The 19,546-nt window shown below is 36.3% G+C and overlaps 1 protein-coding gene across 1 annotated transcript in view; it reads left to right on the forward strand.

Annotated features, from left to right (window-relative positions):
- Window positions 1–827: 827 nt before the first annotated feature.
- Window positions 828–19,546, forward strand: part of LOC128656209 (ceruloplasmin-like) — a 208,642-nt gene continuing 189,923 nt past the window's right edge. The window contains 1 exon segment of the mRNA XM_053709992.1: window positions 828–1,165. Coding sequence (XP_053565967.1) covers window positions 1,011–1,165 — 155 coding nt within the window. The 5' untranslated portion in view covers window positions 828–1,010.

Genomic DNA, 19,546 nt, shown 5'->3' on the forward strand with positions numbered 1-19,546 from the left:
ATACACATGTATATACATTTATACATATATAGATACACTTTGGAGCCCTTTCCACTCAAATACATTTAAACATAAAAAATAATTTTTATTTAATTTTAACATTTTTTTTTATCTATCTTTCATGATTCATATAGAGGATACAAAGAAAATAAAAATCCACTTTTATGAAAGGATTTTTATTTTCTTTGAAAACACTGGCTAACATGATACTGCCCTTTTTCTGCAGACAGAGGATTCAATTTTAAACAAATTTTCCAATTTCCAATTATTATTTAATTTGCTTTGTTTTCTTGGCATCCTTTGTTGAAAATCTTAGCTAGTTAGGCTCAGGACCTGGGAGCTAGCTGCTGATTGGTGGCTGTACATATGCCTCTTGTCATTGGTTTAGCGATTGTGTTCATCTTGGTCCCAGTAGTGCAATTCTGCTCCTTCAATAAAGGATACCAAGAGAATGAAACAAAACTGAAACTAGAAGTAAATGGAAAATATCTTCAAAATATATGCTCTATCTGAATCAGGAAAGAAAAATGTTGTATCATGTCCCTTTAATCAGAAATGTGTCTTGCACTTTTATAGTGATAACTTTAAAAATATGCATTTTTGAAAAAAAAAAAAATATGTACTTTTATAAATTTTAAAAACAACATCATTTTAAGTGCAGTAATAATATGTTACTTTTATGATCATGTACACAAGACACATATGCAGCCAATACCCTACAAAACATCCAATCTCATTGCAGCTAGCAGGGTCAACGACATTTGTTTTAGCTGTACATAAAACACTGAGATGAACAAGGTTAGCACTTTTGTTACATTGCATAATGATAATGACTTCTGTTACAATGGTTTACTGGAATCTTTCATAATCTTGGCAAAAGTTAGTGAGATTTGCATATTTAAATAGGCTGTCTAACTGAGAGCAAGACAATCCAGGGCGTGAGTGAGACGTTGTACAAAAGGCAGAGATTGCAAATTACTGGAGTCCGTCTGAGCTGCATCTGCAAAAAAATGAATCTGCTCACATCATGTCTGCTGCTTTCCTTCTACTTCGGTTGTACATCAGGGACAGAAAGAACGTATTACATTGGCATTAGAGAAATTTATTGGGATTATGCTCCTAGTGGGATGAATATTATATCTGGAAAATCAATAAATGATGATGAGTAAGTAAAACATTGTTGTAATCTTATTTGGTAAAGTATTTTGTAACAGCAAAAATATAAAATAACACAATTATCAGCTTATACATAATAAATAAAAATGAAAGAAGAGCTGATTGCTTATACAAAATGATGTTTAATATTGATACATTACCTATTTATTAATTCAGATGAAAACATTACAAATTCTCTAGCAATAAAAATGCATACAAATATCATATATACTGTGTTGTTACATTACAGAGAGAAACATAAAGTAACTAATGCTTATCACTAGAAAACAGGGGAACTTTTTGGGGTAACGATTTTGATAACAGTAACTCTGTCAAAGAAAATGTTCAGTTGCAATGGAAAATCAAACTATTATCAAATTTACTTTGGTCTCTTGGTAGCCTTTGCTAAAAAGCAGGTAGCTCAGGACACTCTGCAACTCTATATGGCAGCAGTTATGCAGTAATTCTTTTAGCAATATTATACATTGTGCAAGCCCTGCTATCATTTAATGCTCAAAAGCATTCTTGTAAAACTGTTGCCATATAGTGCTCTAGACACGTGCACGCTACCGACCTAGGCATTCTTTTCAACAAAGAAAACCACAAGAAGAAAGTAAATAAATGTTATGCTTAATCTGAATCATGTCCCTTTAAATTACAGAATCAGTGGTTTACATAAACATTCGAAAAAATTTTATTACTCATAATAAACATCTAGGGTGAAATTACATATGCGCCAGTTTTGAGTCCGGTATTGCAATCACATATACGTTGCCGCATATAAATGCGGCACGTATATTTCACCCGTCGCTGGCTAATTTAACTCCAGTAAACTAACATAGAACCGCGTCACAAATCGATATCACATATTCAGCGCAAGGACTTACACGGCAAAAATGGAAACATTTTACTCCAATTTCACCTCACCACACATAGGCAGGTGCAGCAAGCTTGTGCTGAATATATAAGTACCATAACTCCCTGGAAGTTGTAACTAACACCTAACGCATGCGCAATATCTACCTGTCAACCTTCATCCCCCCACCGCAATAACTAAATAAAATCTATTAACCCCTAATCCGCCAACCCCCACATCACAATATACCTAATAAATGTATTAACCCGTAATTCGCCATCCCCCACATCGCAAACTGCCTAATAAATGTATTAACCCCTAATCCGCCATCCCACCACATTGCAAATGGCAAACTGCCTAATAATGTGATTAACCCCTAAACTGCCATCCCCCCACAACACAATAAACCTAATTAACCTATTAGCCCCTAAATTGCCAACCCCCACAACGCAAATAACTAAATTAATCACTAAGCTACCTAACCTAACACCCCCTAAATTAACCCCATTTACATAAAATAATAAAATACTAAGTTAAAATTAAAATTAAAAATCCTAACAGTACTTAAAAAACAAAACCTAAGGTTAAATTAAAATAAATAAATCTAAAATTACAAAAAATAAAAAAGTCTAAAATTACAGAAAAAAAATAAACCAAATTATCAAAAATAAAAACATGAAACCTAATCTACTACCCCTATGAAAATAAAAAAGCCCCCCCAAAATAAAAACACCCCTAATCTAAACTAAACTACCAATAGCCCTTAAAATGCCTTTTGTAGGGCATTCCCCTAAGTTAATCAGCTCTTTTACATAAAAAAATACTAAGTTCCCCCTAAAAGTAAACCCCCCACCCACCAAACCCCCCAAAATAAAAAAAAAACACTAAAAAACCTAAGCTACCCATTGCCCCATAAAGGAGCATTTGTATGGGCATTGCCCCTATAAGGGCAATCAGCTCTTTTACAGCCCATGAAAATAAAAATATCCCTGAATTTAAAAAATAAAGACACCCCAAAAAATAAAAAAAGCCTAAGTCTAACCCCACAATAGGTACTCACCGTTCCTGAAGTCTGGCAGAGAAAGTATTCTTCCAGGCAGTGAAGTTCTTCTTTCAGGCGGCGACATCTTCTTCCATCACGGGGACCTCGTCTATTTTCATCCAGAGCGAAGGCAGAGTGGAGCAATCCAGCGTGAAGGATCCTCTTCTTATGATCACTGCCGCACACTGAAGAGGATTCTTCACGCTGGATGGCTCTGCAGTTGGCGTTCTTGCTCCGCCTTCGTCCTGGATGAAGATAGAAGAGGTCCCCGGGATGGAAGAAGATGTCTCCACCTGGAAGAAGAACTTCTCCGACAAGAAGAAGACTTCTCCGCCAGACTTCAGGAACGGTGATTACCTATTTGGGGGTTAGATTTATTCTTTTTTTTATTTTTTGGGGTGTCTTTATTTTTTAAATTAGGGATTTTTTTTATTTTCATGGGCTGCAAAAGAGCTGATTGTCCTTTTATGGGCAATGCCTAAATAAATGCCTCTTTAGGGGCAATGGGTAGCTTAGGTTTTTTTAGTGTTAGGTTTTTTTATTTTAAGGGGTTTGGTGGGTGGGGGCTTTTACTGTTAGGGGGACTTAGTATTTTTTTTATGTAAAAGAGCTGATTAACTTAGGGCAATGCCATACAAAAGGCCCTTTTAAGGGCTATTGGTATTTTAGTTTAGATTAGGGGGTGTTTTTATTTGGGAGGGGCTTTTTTATAGGGGTATTAGATTAGGTTTAATTTTTTATAATTGATAATTTGGTTGATTTTATTTTGTAATTTTAGACATTTTTTATTTTTTGTAATTTTAGATTTATTTATTTAAATTTAGTATTAGGTTGTTGTTTTTTAAGTATTGTTAGGATTTTTTATTTTAATTTTAACTTAGTATTTTATTATTTTATGTACTTTGGGTTAATTTAGGGGGTGTTAGGTTAGGGAGATTAGTGATTAAATTAGTTAATTGCCTTGTGGGGGTTGCCGGTTTAGGGGTTAATATCTTAATTAGGTTTATTGCATTGTGAGGGGTTGGCGGTTTAGGGGTTAATATGTTAATTAGGTTTATTACATAGTAACATAGTAACATATGGTTGAAAAAAGACCGAAGTCCATCGAGTTCAACCTATACAAATCTAAAATATATACAACAAGCTCCAGTTAAGATTAAATAATCCCACTAAAAGGTGACCCATTTAATACTAGCAATCATATCCATGAATTTTGTTTAAAGACAGAAATGTATCCAAACAATTTTTAAATGTATCTAGGGTATTGGCATTCACTACCTCCTTTGATAATGAGTTCTACAATTTTATTGCTCTTACATTGAAAAAGCGTTTCCGTTGCAGGAGATTTAAATCTCCTTTCCTCCAACCTTAAATTGTGACCTCTGGTCATAAACAATTTTCTTGGAATAAACAGAGCTTCTGCCATCTGGGCCATAAATATATATTTATATTTATAAAGTAATCATGTCACCTCTTAAGCACCTTTTTTCTAAAGAAAACAGACCCAGTTTGGCTAGACTCTCCTCATAGCTTAAATTCTCCAATCCCTATATTAGCTTTGTGGCCCTTCTCTGAACTTTTTCTAGTTCTGCAATATCTTTTTTTGCGATCGGTCCCCAGAACTGCACTCCATACTCAAGGTGAGGTCTTACCAGGGCTTTATATAGTGACAGAATTATGCTTTCCTCCCTTGAATAAATGCCTCTTTTAATACATGCTAGTATCTTATTAGCCTTTGAAGCCACTGCCCTGCATTGTTCACCCATCTTTAGCTTGTTATCTATTACTACACCCAAATCCCTTTCCTCCTGTGTTTGGCTAAGTCTTGTCCCATTTAAATAATACGTTGCCTGTTCATTTTTAATTCCAAAATGTAGAACCTTGCATTTTCCCGTATTAAATCTAATTTTCCATTTACCTGCCCATACTTCTAATTTTTGCAAGTCCCTTTCTAATGAAAGTTCATCTTGCGCTGACCTAATGACCTTACTTAACTTAGTATCATCTGCAAAAATAGAGATGTCGCTATTTAATCCTTGCTCCAAGCGATTTATAAAAATATTAAAAATAATAGGGCCCAGTACTGATCCCTGGGGGACTCCACTGATTACCTTTGTCCAATCTGAGTATGATCAATTTACTACTACTCGTTGCTCCCTATCTTTTATCCAGTTATTTATCCATGAGCTAACATTTTCAGCTATTCCCAGTCCATTAATTTTGTGCATTAATCTCTAATTTGGCACTGTATCAAACGCCTTTGCAAAATCTAAGTATATCACATCAACTGATTCCCCTTTATCTATATTTTTACTTACTTCCTCAAAGAATCTAATTAGATTAGTTTGATTTGATCTATTTCTCATAAAACCATGCTGATTAGAACTCATAATCTTGTTTACACGAATATACTCATCAATATAATCCCTTATAATCCCTTCAAATATCTTCCCCACAATTGATGTCAGACTAACTGGTCTATAGCTTCCTGGATCATCCTTACTTCCCTTTTTGAAGAGTGGCACCACATCAGCTTTACGCCAATCCTGGGGTTCCATGCCTGAGGATAATGAGTCTTGAAATATTAAGAGTAGAGGTTTGTCTATAACAGTGCTTAGTTCCCTTAACACCCTTCTGTGTATTCCCTCTGGGCCTGGAGTTTTATTTACCTTAATATTATGCAATTTGTTGCTGATATCCTCTATACATAACCCAGTTAATGGTATGGGCTGGCATGCTCTATTTTGTTCCAAAGTATCATCCAATGGTTCCTCTCTTGTGTATACTGAAGAAAAAAACTGGTTTAGTATCTCAGCCTTCTCCCTGTCACTGTTAATCATGCTACCCTCCACGCATTTTAATGTACCTATATTGTCTTTCTTAGATTTGTTGTTATTTATGTACTTAAAGAACCTTTTAGGGTTAGACTTAGAATCCTTGGCAATTAATTTTTCATTTTCAATTTTGGCTAATTTGATTGCTTTTTGCATGCTTTGTTACATTCCTTATAAATATGGAGTTTTGAGTCTGTACTATTTTCTTTGAATAATTTAAATGCCCTACGTTTTTCCCTAATTTCTCTTAACACATTTATATTCAGCCACATTGGCTTGGATTTTGTATTTTTATAACCATATGGTATTTGTTGATATGTATATTTATTTAACAAAGATTTAAATGTTATCCATTTATCCTCTGTATTTTTATTAGAGAATACTTTGTCCCAATTTATGTTATTTAATGATTGCCTTAAATCGTTGAATTTTGCTTTCTTAAATTTAAAAGTCTTGGTTAAACCTTTAAGACACTGCTTATGAAAAGAGATTTCAAATGTGACCATGTTATGATCACTGTTACCCAAATGTTCTTTGACTTCTATGTTTGATATTATATCAGTATTATTTGATAGTACTAAATCCAATATCGCGTTACTTCTAGTTGGCTCCTCTATTAATTGTGACAAGAAGTTATCCCTGAGAACATTTAAAAATCTATCCCCCATAGCTGAATTACTAGTTTCATTGGCCCAGTTTATATCAGGGTAGTTAAAATCTCCCATAATTACAGCACTGTTATTAGCAGCCATACCTATTTGCATTAGTAGTTGAGTGGCAGTTAAAGGTTTAATCACTTTATTAGGCAGTTTGGGATGTGGGGGGTTGGCAGATTAGGGGTTAATACATTTATTAGGTATATTGCGATGTTCAGGGATGGCAAATTAGGGCTTAATAGTTTAATTAGGTATATTGCATTGTGGGGGATTGGCGGTTTTGGGGTTAATACTTTAATTATTAGTTGCGATGTGGGATGATGAAGTTTATTTTTGGGATGCGGGTTACGTGCAATTTAACTTTTTTTTTTTCATATACGCCGGCAGTTTCTAAACTGCCGTAAGTCACTGGCGACTCCAGAAATGTGTATTTATGCACATTTCTGGACATCACCAGTTTATCCGATTTACGGCAGTATACGAACTGCCGGCGCATGTTTATGTGATTCCCCGATGTGCAAGGTGAAATTAAGGGCGATGCAGGTTACAGCAGTTACGCTGAAGCTTCAACGCATATGTAATCTCGCCCTTGATGGGAACTAAATTTCGATCTTAAATCCTTCAATCTCTAGGCTGTAGTCTCTATAATAGATTCATGGCTTCAGTTAGAGCAAGCAGCTCTCTAAAGATAAGCCCACAAAACTGATACAGGCTGTGTATGATGGTAAGAGGATCATGCCTTACAAATGGTCTTGGAATCAATGCGACAGCGTGTTATATATGTTTGCTGGAACATACATGGTAATGTGGTTTCATAGCATTTTATGATAAGTGAAAAGAAGAAGGTTCGCTCAAATAAAACATAGCTTTTATTCCATTGATTAAAATATGTGAACAGCTGAGCCAGCATATAATCATAGAAAGCAATGCATAGCACTAACGGCTATAGGCACTTCAGTCATGCATATAGGCACACATATGCTGCTTTTTATTACTACACTATGGTCAGATTATGTGTTGAGCATGTAAAATTGGGGTTAAATGTTTGTTTGCATGCAGGTTAATTGTCGCTGGTATTACAAGTTGAAAGTGAACGTGATCGCTTGAGCACAATTCAAGTTAATACTCGTAGGGTTAGTGAGTCCTCAAAGCTGTGGTTAGAGTGACAGTAAACCTTCAAAATTAAAATAAACTATTTAAACAAACATATAGTAAAATGATGTTTCCTAATTATATGTATTTTTTTAGTTTTAATCTAATTAACTCAATTAAAAAATGTCCAATTTTGCACTCCCTCAGTTTTTTTTTTTTGCAAAGCGATTCACAGCTGGCTCTACATATCGCCCTCTCTGTCTCTATCGGTCAGAACTGTAGTCATGTGATCGTTACACACTGCATGGAATGTTATGTGCTATTTGCACTTTTAGACTTGTTCTGTCAAAATACGCAAGCTCATATCCTTTTTTACAGGCTTCATACTACAGAGACATGCATGTGTGTTTTAGTCCAAGTGTGCATGTGACCAGGATCATGCATGGCCGATTAGCATATTCACTTGCAAATTTAAATAATCTATCTGATTGGTCAATTGCTTTGAGCCATTTCAGTGACTGTCTGGCGGGGCAGTCAGCTAATGAGAGATAGCGTCATGAAGCGGTTTCTTCAAAACAGAAAAAGTATGGTGATTAATATGAATTCTATTTTATTTATAAGCCCAATGTATTAACTATGTACTTTGGTAACATAATATTATTTGTTAAAATACACACACCTAGATTACAAGTTTTGTCGGTAAGGCTGTGCGGTGCTAACTCCCAGTTTTCCCTCACCACTCACCACAGACAACGCTGATATTACGGGTTTTTAGAAACCCAGGGTTAGCCGCAAAAAAGTGAACATAGAGCAAAATTTAGCTCCACATCTCACCTCAATACCAGCGCTGCTTACATTAGCGGGGAGCTGGCAAAACGTGCTCGTGCACGATTTCCCCATAGGAATCAATGGGGGAGAGCCGGCTGAAAAAAAACCTAACACCTGCAAAAAAGCAGTGTAAAGCTGCTAACGCAGCCCCATTGATTCCTATGGGGAAAGAAAATTTATATCTACCTAACACCCTAACATGAACCCCGAGTCTAAACACCCCTAATATTACACTTATTAACCCCTAATCTACCACCCCCGACATCGCCGACACCTGCATTATATTATTAACCCCTAATCTGCTGCTCCGGACACCGCTGACACCTACATTATATGTATTAACCCCTAATCTGCTTCCCTCAACGTTGCCGCCACCTACATTATATTTATTAACCCTTAATCTGCCACCCCCAATGTCGCCGCAACCTACCTACACTTATTAACCCCTAATCTGCTGCCCCCAACGTCGCCGCCACTATATTAAAGTTATGAACCCCTAAACCTAAGTCTAACCCTAACACCCCCCTAACTTAAATATAATTTAAATACATCTAAATAAATTTACTACAATTAAATAAATGATTCCTATTTAAAGCTAAATACTTACCTATAAAATAAACCCTAAGCTAGCTACAATATAACTAATAGTTACATTGTAGCTAGCTTAGGATTTATATTTATTTTACAGGCAACTTTGTATTTATTTTAACTAGGTAGAATAGTTATTAAATAGTTATTAACTATTTAATAACTGCCTAGCTAAAATAAGTACAAAAGTACCTGTAAAATAAACCCTAACCTAAGTTACAATTACACCTAACACTATAATTAAACTAATTACCTAAACTACCTACAGTTAATTACAATTAAATTAAATAAACTAAATTACGGAAAAAAACAAACACTAAAAAAAGAATTTCAAGTTTTTTAAACTAATTACACCTAATCTAATCACACTAATAAAATAAAAAAGCCTCCAAAAATAATAAAAAGCCCTACCCTATACTAAATTATAAATAGCCCTTAAAAGGACCTTTTGCAGGGCATTTCCCCAAAGTAATCAGCTCTTTTACCTGGAAAAAAAGTACAATATCCCCCCCAACATTAAAACCCACCACCCACACACCCAACCCTACTCTTTACCCACCCAATACCCCCTTAATAAGACCTAACACTAACCCCTTGAAGATCACCCTACCTTGAGATGTCTTCACCCAGCTGGACCGAAGTCCTCAACTTCAAGACATCCGATGCGGAGCATCCTCTTCCATCGACGTCCAAATGAAGAATGAAGGTTCCTTTAAATGGCGTCATCCAAGATGGTGTCCCTTGAATTAAGGTAGAAAAAATCCTATTGGCTAATGCAATAGAATGCGAGCTCAATCCTGTTGGCTGATTACATCAGCCAATAGGATTTTTTCTACCTTAATTCCGATTGGCTGATAGAATTCTATCAGCCAATCGGAATTCAAGGGACGCCATCTTGGATGACGTCATTTAAAGGAACCTTCATTCTTCATTTGGACGTCAATGGAAGAGGATGCTCCGCGTCGGATGTCTTGAAGATGGAGCCGCTCCGCGCCGGATGGATGAAGATAGAAGATGCCGCCTGGATGAAGACTTCTGCCCGTCTGGAGGACCTTTTCTGGCTGATTTGTAAGAAGACTTCTGCCCGTCTGGAGGACCACTTCACCCGGCTTCGTTGAGGACTTCGGCCTGGCTGCGTGAAGACATCTCAAGGTAGGGTGATCTTCAAGGGGTTAGTGTCAGGTTTTATAAAGGGGGTATTGGGTGGGTTTTAGAGTAGGGTTGGGTGTGTGGGTGGTGGGTTTTAATGTTGGTGGGGGGTATTGTACTTTTTTTTCAGGTAAAAGAGCTGATTACTTTGGGGCAATGCCCCGCAAAAGGCCCTTTTAAGGGCTATTTGTAATTTAGTATAGGGTAGGTCTTTTTTTATTTTGGGGGGCTTTTTTATTTTATTAGTGGGATTAGATTAGGTGTAATTAGTTTAAAAAACTTGTAATTATTTTATTTAATTTAGTGGGGGTTTTTTTTCCGTACTTTAGATAATTGTATTTAATTGTATTTAATTGTAGTTAGTTTGGGGAATTAATTTAATTATAGTGTAGTGTTGGGTGTAATTGTAACATAGGTTAGGTTTTATTTTACTGGTAAATTTGTCTTTATTTTAACTAGGTAGCTATTAAATAGTTAATAACTATTTAATAACTATTGTACCTAGTTAAAATAAATACAAAGTTGCCTGTAAAATAAAAATAAATCCTAAGCTAGCTACAATGTAACTATAAGTTATATTGTAGCTAGCTTAGGGTTTATTTTATAGGTAAGTACAGGTAGCCCTCAGTTTACGCCGGGGTTAGGTTCCAGAAGGAATGGTTGTAAATCGAAACCGTTGTAAATTGAAACCCAGTTTATAATGTAAGTCAATGGGAAGTGAGGGAGATAGGTTCCAGGCCCCTCTCAAAATTGTCATAAGTAACACCTAATACATTATTTTTAAAGCTTTGAAATGAAGACTTTAAATTCTAAACAGCATTACAACCCTAATAAAATAATCACACAGCACAGAATATATAATTAAACTAAGTTAAATGAACAAAAACATTTGCTAAACAGCATTATAAACCTAATAAAATAATCACACAACACAGACTTCACTTGCATTTTTCTGCAAACAGTTCTTTCTATGCATTCCAATCTGGACTGATTTATAGACAGGAAGATCTTGTTCCTTTGAAATCTGCTCGATAGGTCTGGTTAAACTGATTAATTGCAGCTTGCTTGGCTTTGCTGCAACACAAGCGGACAGGTCCACCTAATGGCTATTTTAATAAATGCACTGCTTCTCGATGCTTTTCAATAGCAGTCACATGACTGGAAAAAAAAGGTTGTTATTCTGAAACGGTGTAAATTGAACCGTTGTAAAACGAGAGCCACCTGTATTTAGTTTTAAATTGGAATAATTTATTTAATTTTAGTTTTTTTATTTAGATTTATTTAAATTATATTTAAGTTAGGGGGTGTTAGGGTTAGACTTAGATTTAGGGGTTAATAACTTTAATATAGTGGCGGCGACGTTGGGGGCGGCAGATTAGGGGTTAATACATTTAGATAGGTGTCGGCGATGTTAGGGCAGGCAGATTAGGGGTTAATAATATTTAAATAGTGTTTGCGATGTGGGAGTGCGGCGGTTTAAAGGTAAATATAATTATTATAGTGGCGGCGATGTCCGGTTCGGCAGATTAGGGGTTCAAAATTTTTATTTAGTGTTTGCGATGTGGGGGGGCCTCGGTTTAGGGGTTAATAGGTAGTTTATGGGTGTTAGTGTACTTTTTAGCAGTAGAGTTAAGAGTTTTATACTATGGCGTTAGCCCATAAAACTCTTAACTACTGACTTTTAAATGCGATATCAGTCTTGACAGGAGAGGCTGTACCGCTCACTTTTTTTAAAGACTCGTAATACCGGCGTTAGGCAAATCCCATTGAAAGAAGAGGATACGTAAGTGACGTAAGTGGATTTGCTGTATTACCGAATCTGGCTAAAAAAGTGAGCGGTACACCTATACCTGCAAGACTCGTAATACCAGCGTTAGGAAAAAAAGCAGCGTTGGGATCTCTCAACGCTGCTTTTTAAGGCTAACGCAAGACTCGTAATCTCGCCGACAGTTTTCTGACCTTTTAACTGTTTCGTGAAACAAAAAAGTCTCATAAAACACATCAAAAATACAAATAACATTATCTTATAAAAATTATTTATAAAAAATATTGCACACAAAGTTATATGGGCTCAAAGATATGAGGTCTCAGGTGTTTAAAAAAAGAGGCAGGCATTAACATTAAACATTAAAGTGAATGTAAACGTTCACGAATGAGTGCCCGGTTTTTAAAAATACTATTAAAAACAGGGGCACTTTCATTCATGAAAGTTTACATTTCACCGGTTTTGTTAAAATATTTACCTTTACCTTTTCTTCTTGCAAGCCGGAGCAGAGATTCCCCCGGCTGCCAGTCGTCTCTTCATAAGTTAGCAATGAAGAATCCGGCTTCCTCCAATCACAGCGTGGCCTCAGGCAATGTTTTCTCTGGGGGGGAAGCCGTGATTGGAGGAAGCTGGATTTGTCAAAGCTGACGTAAGAAGAGACGAGCGGGGGGCGGGGGAATTTCTGTTCCGGTTTGCAAGAAAAAAATAAGTAAAAAAGTATTTTAACAAAACCGGTGAAATGTAAACTTTCATAAATGAAAGTGCCCCTGTTTTTTGTTTTTTTTATTAAGATTTTTGGTATGAACAATAAACAACATTCGCATAAATAAAAAGAGAAAGCGCTCAACCTGGGAACGAACAATATCATAATAGCTTGTTCTATGGCTAGTTACCACCCAAGAAGCAGCCTCTTTTTCCTCAACATGTGCCTTTCACAGAGAAGAACTTTCCTGAAGCATATCAGTCTGATCCTGACTTCACAGTACAGTCCAGCCCCAAAATACCAGGCAATACCTCTCTGAACAAGAGAAACGGCAAAACCCCAGACGTACGTTTCGGCCTATTGTGGGCCTTGTCAGTGAGGTGCAGTCGTATCCCTCCAGGCACACTGAGCAATAGGTCCACGTCTGGATTCCCGCATCACACTTAGGGAGACTTCCCAAAGTGTTATAATTTGCATAAATAAAAAGAGAGAAGCGCTCAACCTGGGAACGAACAATAGCATAATAGCTTGTTCTATGGCTTGTTACCACCCCAGAAGCAGCCTCTTTTTGCTCAACATGTGCCTTTCACAGAGAAGAACTTTCCTGAAGCATATCAGTCTTATCCTGACTTCACAGTACAGTCCAGCCCCGAAATACCAGGCAATCCCTCTCTGAACGACAGAAACAGCAAAACCCCAGACGTATGTTTCAGCCAATTGAGGGCCTCATCAGTGAGGTGCAGCTATAACCCTCTAGGCTCTCCCAGCTCCCAATATCTGTAGAAAGAGCACATAGGCTGGGCCCACCCAGAACTGGAGCTAATGGGAAAATGATTCATAGACCAATACTTATTAAATTCTTGAGCTTCCAAGATAAAACTGATATTCTCAGAGCATACAGAAAGATTGAAAATTTTCAAGTGGGAGAAAGCAGGATTTTAGTATTTCAAGATTACTGCGCTGAAACAGCTGCTAGAAGAAAGGAAATGGCACCTTTCTGTACAAGACTGATCCAAGAGGGTCTTTCAGCAAGATTAGTGTACCCCGCAAAAATATTCATACAAGAAAAGGAGGGAATATCTAGATTAAATAGTCGAGAGGAAGCTAAAGCTTATTTGGAAAAACATAAAATATCTCTTACATGAAATTGTGTGATCTCAAAAAAGGCGTATTTGAAATTGGTTATTTTACATTTTTTTATTTAAATGTCAGAAATGGAAATAGTATATAGTTGTATTGGAATAAACACTTGTTTCAGTATTGGTAAATTGGTATATAAAACAGAGGAGTGCGCAGATAGCACCCCGACTGTGAAGGTTCTGTTGCTGTATAAATGTTTCCCTTTTTTTTTTTCCCACCCCCCTCTCCCCCTCGCTCTACGTCAGCCCATGCCCTCCTCCCCTTCTCATTTCCGCCTATCGTTTACATTTTTTATTAGTCGCTGGATTTGACGGGGAATATTAGATGTCTTTCATGGAATGTGGGGGGTATTACCTCCCCAATCAAAAGGAAAATGATAATTAGACAACTGGGCAAATATAGCCCCGATATAGCATTAATACAGGAAACTCGCTTGAAAGCAGAGGAAATACATAAGCTTAAAAGTAAATGGGTTGGGGAGGTGATAGCCACCCCCTGTTCTGGAAGGAAGAAGGGAGTTGCGATCTTGATAAATAAAAAATTATCTTATAAAATACTAAATACTATTTCAGACCCATATGAGAGATGGCTAGTTTTGGAAATACAATTTAATAATTCTAAGCTGGTGATATGTAATGTATATGGGCCCAATAATACAGACTCCAGCTTCTGGAATAGTCTGATTTTCTTGCTGTCTAAGTTTCATGGACAAAATTTAATTTTAGCAGGAGATTTTAATTTAATTCCTTCTGATATATTAGACAAATTTACTCCTATAAATTCAGCTTTTTCCGAACATAAAGCACATATCTTTAAACAAATCTGTAAAAGCCTCAAACTCCATGATATCTGGCGTTTGCAACACCCGGATATCAGATCTTTCTCTTGCAATTCTAAAAGTTATGGTTCTTTTTCCCATATAGATTTCTTTCTAGTGTCTAGCTCTCTAATTAAGTTAGAAATTAAGACAGAGATATTTGATATACTGATCTCTGATCATGCCATCATTTCACTAGATCTTCAATTACATCCAGTGCAATATTTTCCGAATTTTCTGGTTAATAATTTTGAATTTAACAATTGGTTGAAACAAAAGTGGCGAGAATTTGAGCTGACAAACAGAGAGTACAAAGAGAAGGTAGAAATATTTTGGGAAACCGCTAAAGCCTATTTAAGAGGCGATATCAAAGCCTACATGATTTAAAAAAAAAGAAACTTTTAACTAGGGAGGTTCAATTATCTAGACAAGTCCAAAATGCACACCGCAAATACCTCCATAAACCATGTAAACAATTAAGAGAGAAATACAACGTTCTCAAGGCAGAGAGAGATATTTTCATTAGGAAAAAAAGTTGAATTAGAAGAACTCAGAACAAGCATTAAATATAAAGGCCAATATGGAAAATCCGCCAAATTTTTATCCATATTAGATAAAGCAAGGAAAAAATCTAATATTATAGAGGCCATAAATGATGGGATAAACAGAGTCACGGAACAGTCTAAAATTAAAAAGGTCTTTTTTGAATATTATCAAAATTTATATGAAGCCAGGGAGATCAATGTCGGTAATAAGAACACATTTTGGCAGGGGACTAATTTGCCTAAAATAACCACAGAAGTTGTCAACACTCTCAATAGACCAATAACAAACGAAGAAGTCTTGGATGCTATAAACAATACCAAATCTAATAAAGCCCCGGGCCCAGATCAAATACCAATTGAAATGTATAAAATACTTAGAACAGAGATAGTGGGCACTTTAGTTTCATTGTTTAATGGATATTATATCGAGGGTTCAAATATGTCTAAATACTTTACTGCTTCAATCATATCGCTGATTTTGAAAAAAGGGAAGAACCCATTAGACCCCAAATCATATAGACCAATCTCATTACTTAATGCAGACTATAAGCTTTTGACGCATATCATTGCAAATAGATTAAAATTGTGTCTCAATCCTATTATACATCCCGATCAAACAGGATTCATGTCTCAAAGAGCTTCTACTAGGAATACTAGGAAGGTAATTTTACTAATAGAGCATTTTTGGCATAAAATAGCGGAGACGAAAACAAATAACCAAGACTTCGCATTAATTACATTAGACGCCGAAAAGGCATTTGATTCGGTAGAATGGAACCATTTATTCTCGACATTGGTCTCTTTTGGCTTCACAGGTCATTTTGTACAGTTCATTCAAACCATATATGACCATCCCAGGTCCAGTATCTTAATTAATGGTAGCTACACCACGGATCTTACTTTAAACAGGGGGACAAGACAGGGGTGTCCACTTTCCCCCTTACTTTTTAATCTTGCCCTAGAACCCTTGGCTATTATATTACGACAGGAGCTACAAGGTATCAGACTAGGACAAGAAAAATTGGTATTAGCATTATATGAAGATGATTTGATGTTATGTGTAAGAAATACAAAGAGGAATATACCACAGGCACTAAAGATCATTGACATGTTTAGCTCTTTCTCTGGTTACAAAATAAATGCTAGTAAATCTGAGATGTTATGGCTACACAGGACTAGGGCAAGCATCCAAGAACATCCTTTTCAAGAGGTTGATAGCATTAATTATTTAGGATTAAATTTACACTCTGACCCAAACCAATGGTATAAACTTAATTATTCTATCTTCTTTAAAAAAGCCTCAGAAAAAATGCAAAGTTGGTTAACATTTCCCATCTCCCTGTCTGCTAAAATTATGATTATAAAAACTATTCTTTTTCCCCAATTGATATATATCATGCAAAATCTACCATTATTTATAAAGACCCAAGATATAAAAAGATTCTATAGTGAGTCAACTAAATTTATATGGAATAACAAGAGACACATGATATCCATAACCAAATTATGCCTTGGATCTGAGGAAGGAGGCTTATCTTTCCCAGATATTAAAAAATATAATATTGCTATATTAGCTCGATCAGCATTTGACTGGCTAACAGAAGTTAATTATCTTACACATCTTCAAGTTGAAAAATACCTATGCAAACCATACGCATTAAAAGCTCTGCTACATTGTCCAGTGTCTCAGTTGCCAAAGGACATTAAAGCTATGACTATAATATGCAATACTATTGATGCCTGGCAAAAATTAAACAGATTATTTAATGTTAATTTTGAGATCACCCAATTACTTCCAATACAAGGTAACCCAAAATTTATTCCCGGGCTATCCAATGAAGTTTATAATATCTGGGCACAGAAAGGTCTATTGAATGTATATCAATGTTTAAATAATCACCTTCAAATAAGAACGTTTGAGGAACTCGCTAGTGTTTTCTCTCTGTCAAATAAAAACTTTTATGCCTATCTTCAGATTAGACATTTTATCGCTGATAGTAGAGTATCAAACACCGACACTGAAGGATGGGCTAAGATTGAACAATACTTCACCTATTACAAATCTGGTCACCATAGCATTTCCCTATTATATAAGATTATGCTCGCTAAACAGGGCCAACTGAGCATTAATAGCCTTTCTGAAAAATGGAATTCCCATTTTTCTGATATATCTGTAGATACATTATATACAGGCTTTAAATTGGTCAAAAAAGCCATCATTTCTACAATTTGGAAAGAATCGCATCTAAAATTAATGAACAATGCATATCTTACACCTAGGAAAATGTCTAAATGGCATACAAAACCTCCCCTTAATAAAAGTAATAATTGTCCCAGATGTAATAAGGCAAATGCAGATATAGTTCACTGTTTTTGGGATTGCCCTAAAATTAACCAGTTTTGGTGTAAAGTCGAGTTCTGGTCTTCTGGATTAATAAGATGTTAGAGAATAGAATTAAATTTACATCCAGATACATTTTTTTCCTTGCTCCTAAAGAAAATAATAGAAATAATAGCAACCTTATCAATACAGTGATTATGATAGGACGTAATCTTATCCTTAAGAACTGGAAGAGTAATAAGGCTCCGTCGATCTCATGTTTTCTAAACTCAATGCTCTCTCAGATAATCTTTGAACAAATGACCATATCACCTGCACATAAGAAAAAGATTACAGTTTTTTTTTTAACGTGGCTAAGAGTTATATTATCTTACCCTCGAGATACACAATTCTCACTTATCTCTAGCCTGTGTAGAAAAGAGTATTTTGAAACCTTAATCTTGTCAGGGGTATTCCCGCTTGAATGGTACTGAGTCTCGGAGTGGTTTTGTTATGAGATAAGACTATAGGGAATGGATACAACACCTAAAATGGGGCAAGGGGGAGTGGGGGTGGCTGGCTCCGGAGAGAGTGACGAGATTGAGGGATGGGTGTCCCTTTGTTTTTGTTTTTTGTTTTTGTTTTTTTCTTTCTTTTCTCTCTCCCCCTGTTTTCGTTCCTATTTTTCTTTCTTTTTCTTTCTTTAGTATGAATGTAAGTGCCTTCCCTCTCAATAGAGACTAGGCAAACGTTTCTTAAAATTTAAAGGATAACAAGCACAAGAATAATATCTCTAGATACTGATTTAGAATTGTATAAAGTATATGAGAATGTACCTGTTTTTTTTTTTCTTGCTTTTCTTCTGTTATGGCAAGTGTACTTGTTTCCTTTCAATAAAAATGTGATTTAAAAAAAAAAATAACCCTCTAGGCGCACTGAGCAACGGTCCACGTCTGGATTCCCACATCACACTTAGGGAGACTTCCCAAAGTGTCATAATTTGCATAAATAAAAAGAGAGAAGCGCTCAACCTGGGAATGAACAATAGCATAATAGCTTGTTCTATGGCTAGTTTCCACCCAAGAAGCAGCCTCTTTTTGCTCAACATGTGCCTTTCACAGAGAAGAACTTTCCTGAAGCATATCATTCTTATCCTGACTTCACAGTACAGTCCAGCCCCGAAATACCAGGCAATCCCTCTCTGAATGAGAGAAATAGCAAAACCCCAGACATATGTTTCAGCCTATTGTGGGCCTCGTCAGTGAGGTGGAGCCATATCCCTCTAGGCACACTGAGCAACGGATCCACGTCTGGATTCCCGCATCACACTTAGGGAGACTTCCCAAAGTGTCATAATTTGCAAAAATAAAAAGAGAGAAGCGCTTAACCTGGGAACGAGCAATAGCATAATAGCTTGTTCTATGGCTAGTTACCACCCATGAAGCAGCCTCTTTTTGCTCAACATGTGCCTTTCACAGAGAAGAACTCTTCTGAAGAATATCAGTTTGATCCTGACTTAACAGCACAGTCCAGCCCCGAAATACCAAGTAATGTGAAAGGCACATGTTGAGCAAAAAGAGGCTGCTTCTTGGGTGGTAACTAGCCATAGAACAAGTATTTTTTAATTTCACAGATACGTTTTTATTTATTTTAATATAGGGATCTTGTAATTTTAATTTTAGGGGGTTGTTATGTTTAGGGGTTAATAGTTTCATTTAGTTTTTTGCGATGTGGGGAGCTGTTGGTTTAGGGGTTAATAGGTTTATTTAGTGGCAGTGATGTGGGAGACCAGAGGTTTAGGGGTTAATAACTTTCGTTAGTAGTGGCGATGTTGGGGAGCAGCGGAATAGGGGTTAATATCTTTATTATAGTGTGGGCGATGTTGGGGTGCATGGGAATAGGGGTTAATAACTTTATTATAGTGGCAGCGATATCGGGAGTGGCAGATTAGGGGATAATAGATTTATTTCGGTGGTGGCAATGTCGGGGGTGGCAGATTAGGGGTTAATAAGCTTATGTCGGTGGCGGCGATGTTGGGGGCAGCAGATTAGGTGTG

Source organism: Bombina bombina, chromosome 4, assembly GCF_027579735.1.
Source record: "Bombina bombina isolate aBomBom1 chromosome 4, aBomBom1.pri, whole genome shotgun sequence".
Lineage (NCBI taxonomy): Eukaryota > Metazoa > Chordata > Amphibia > Anura > Bombinatoridae > Bombina > Bombina bombina.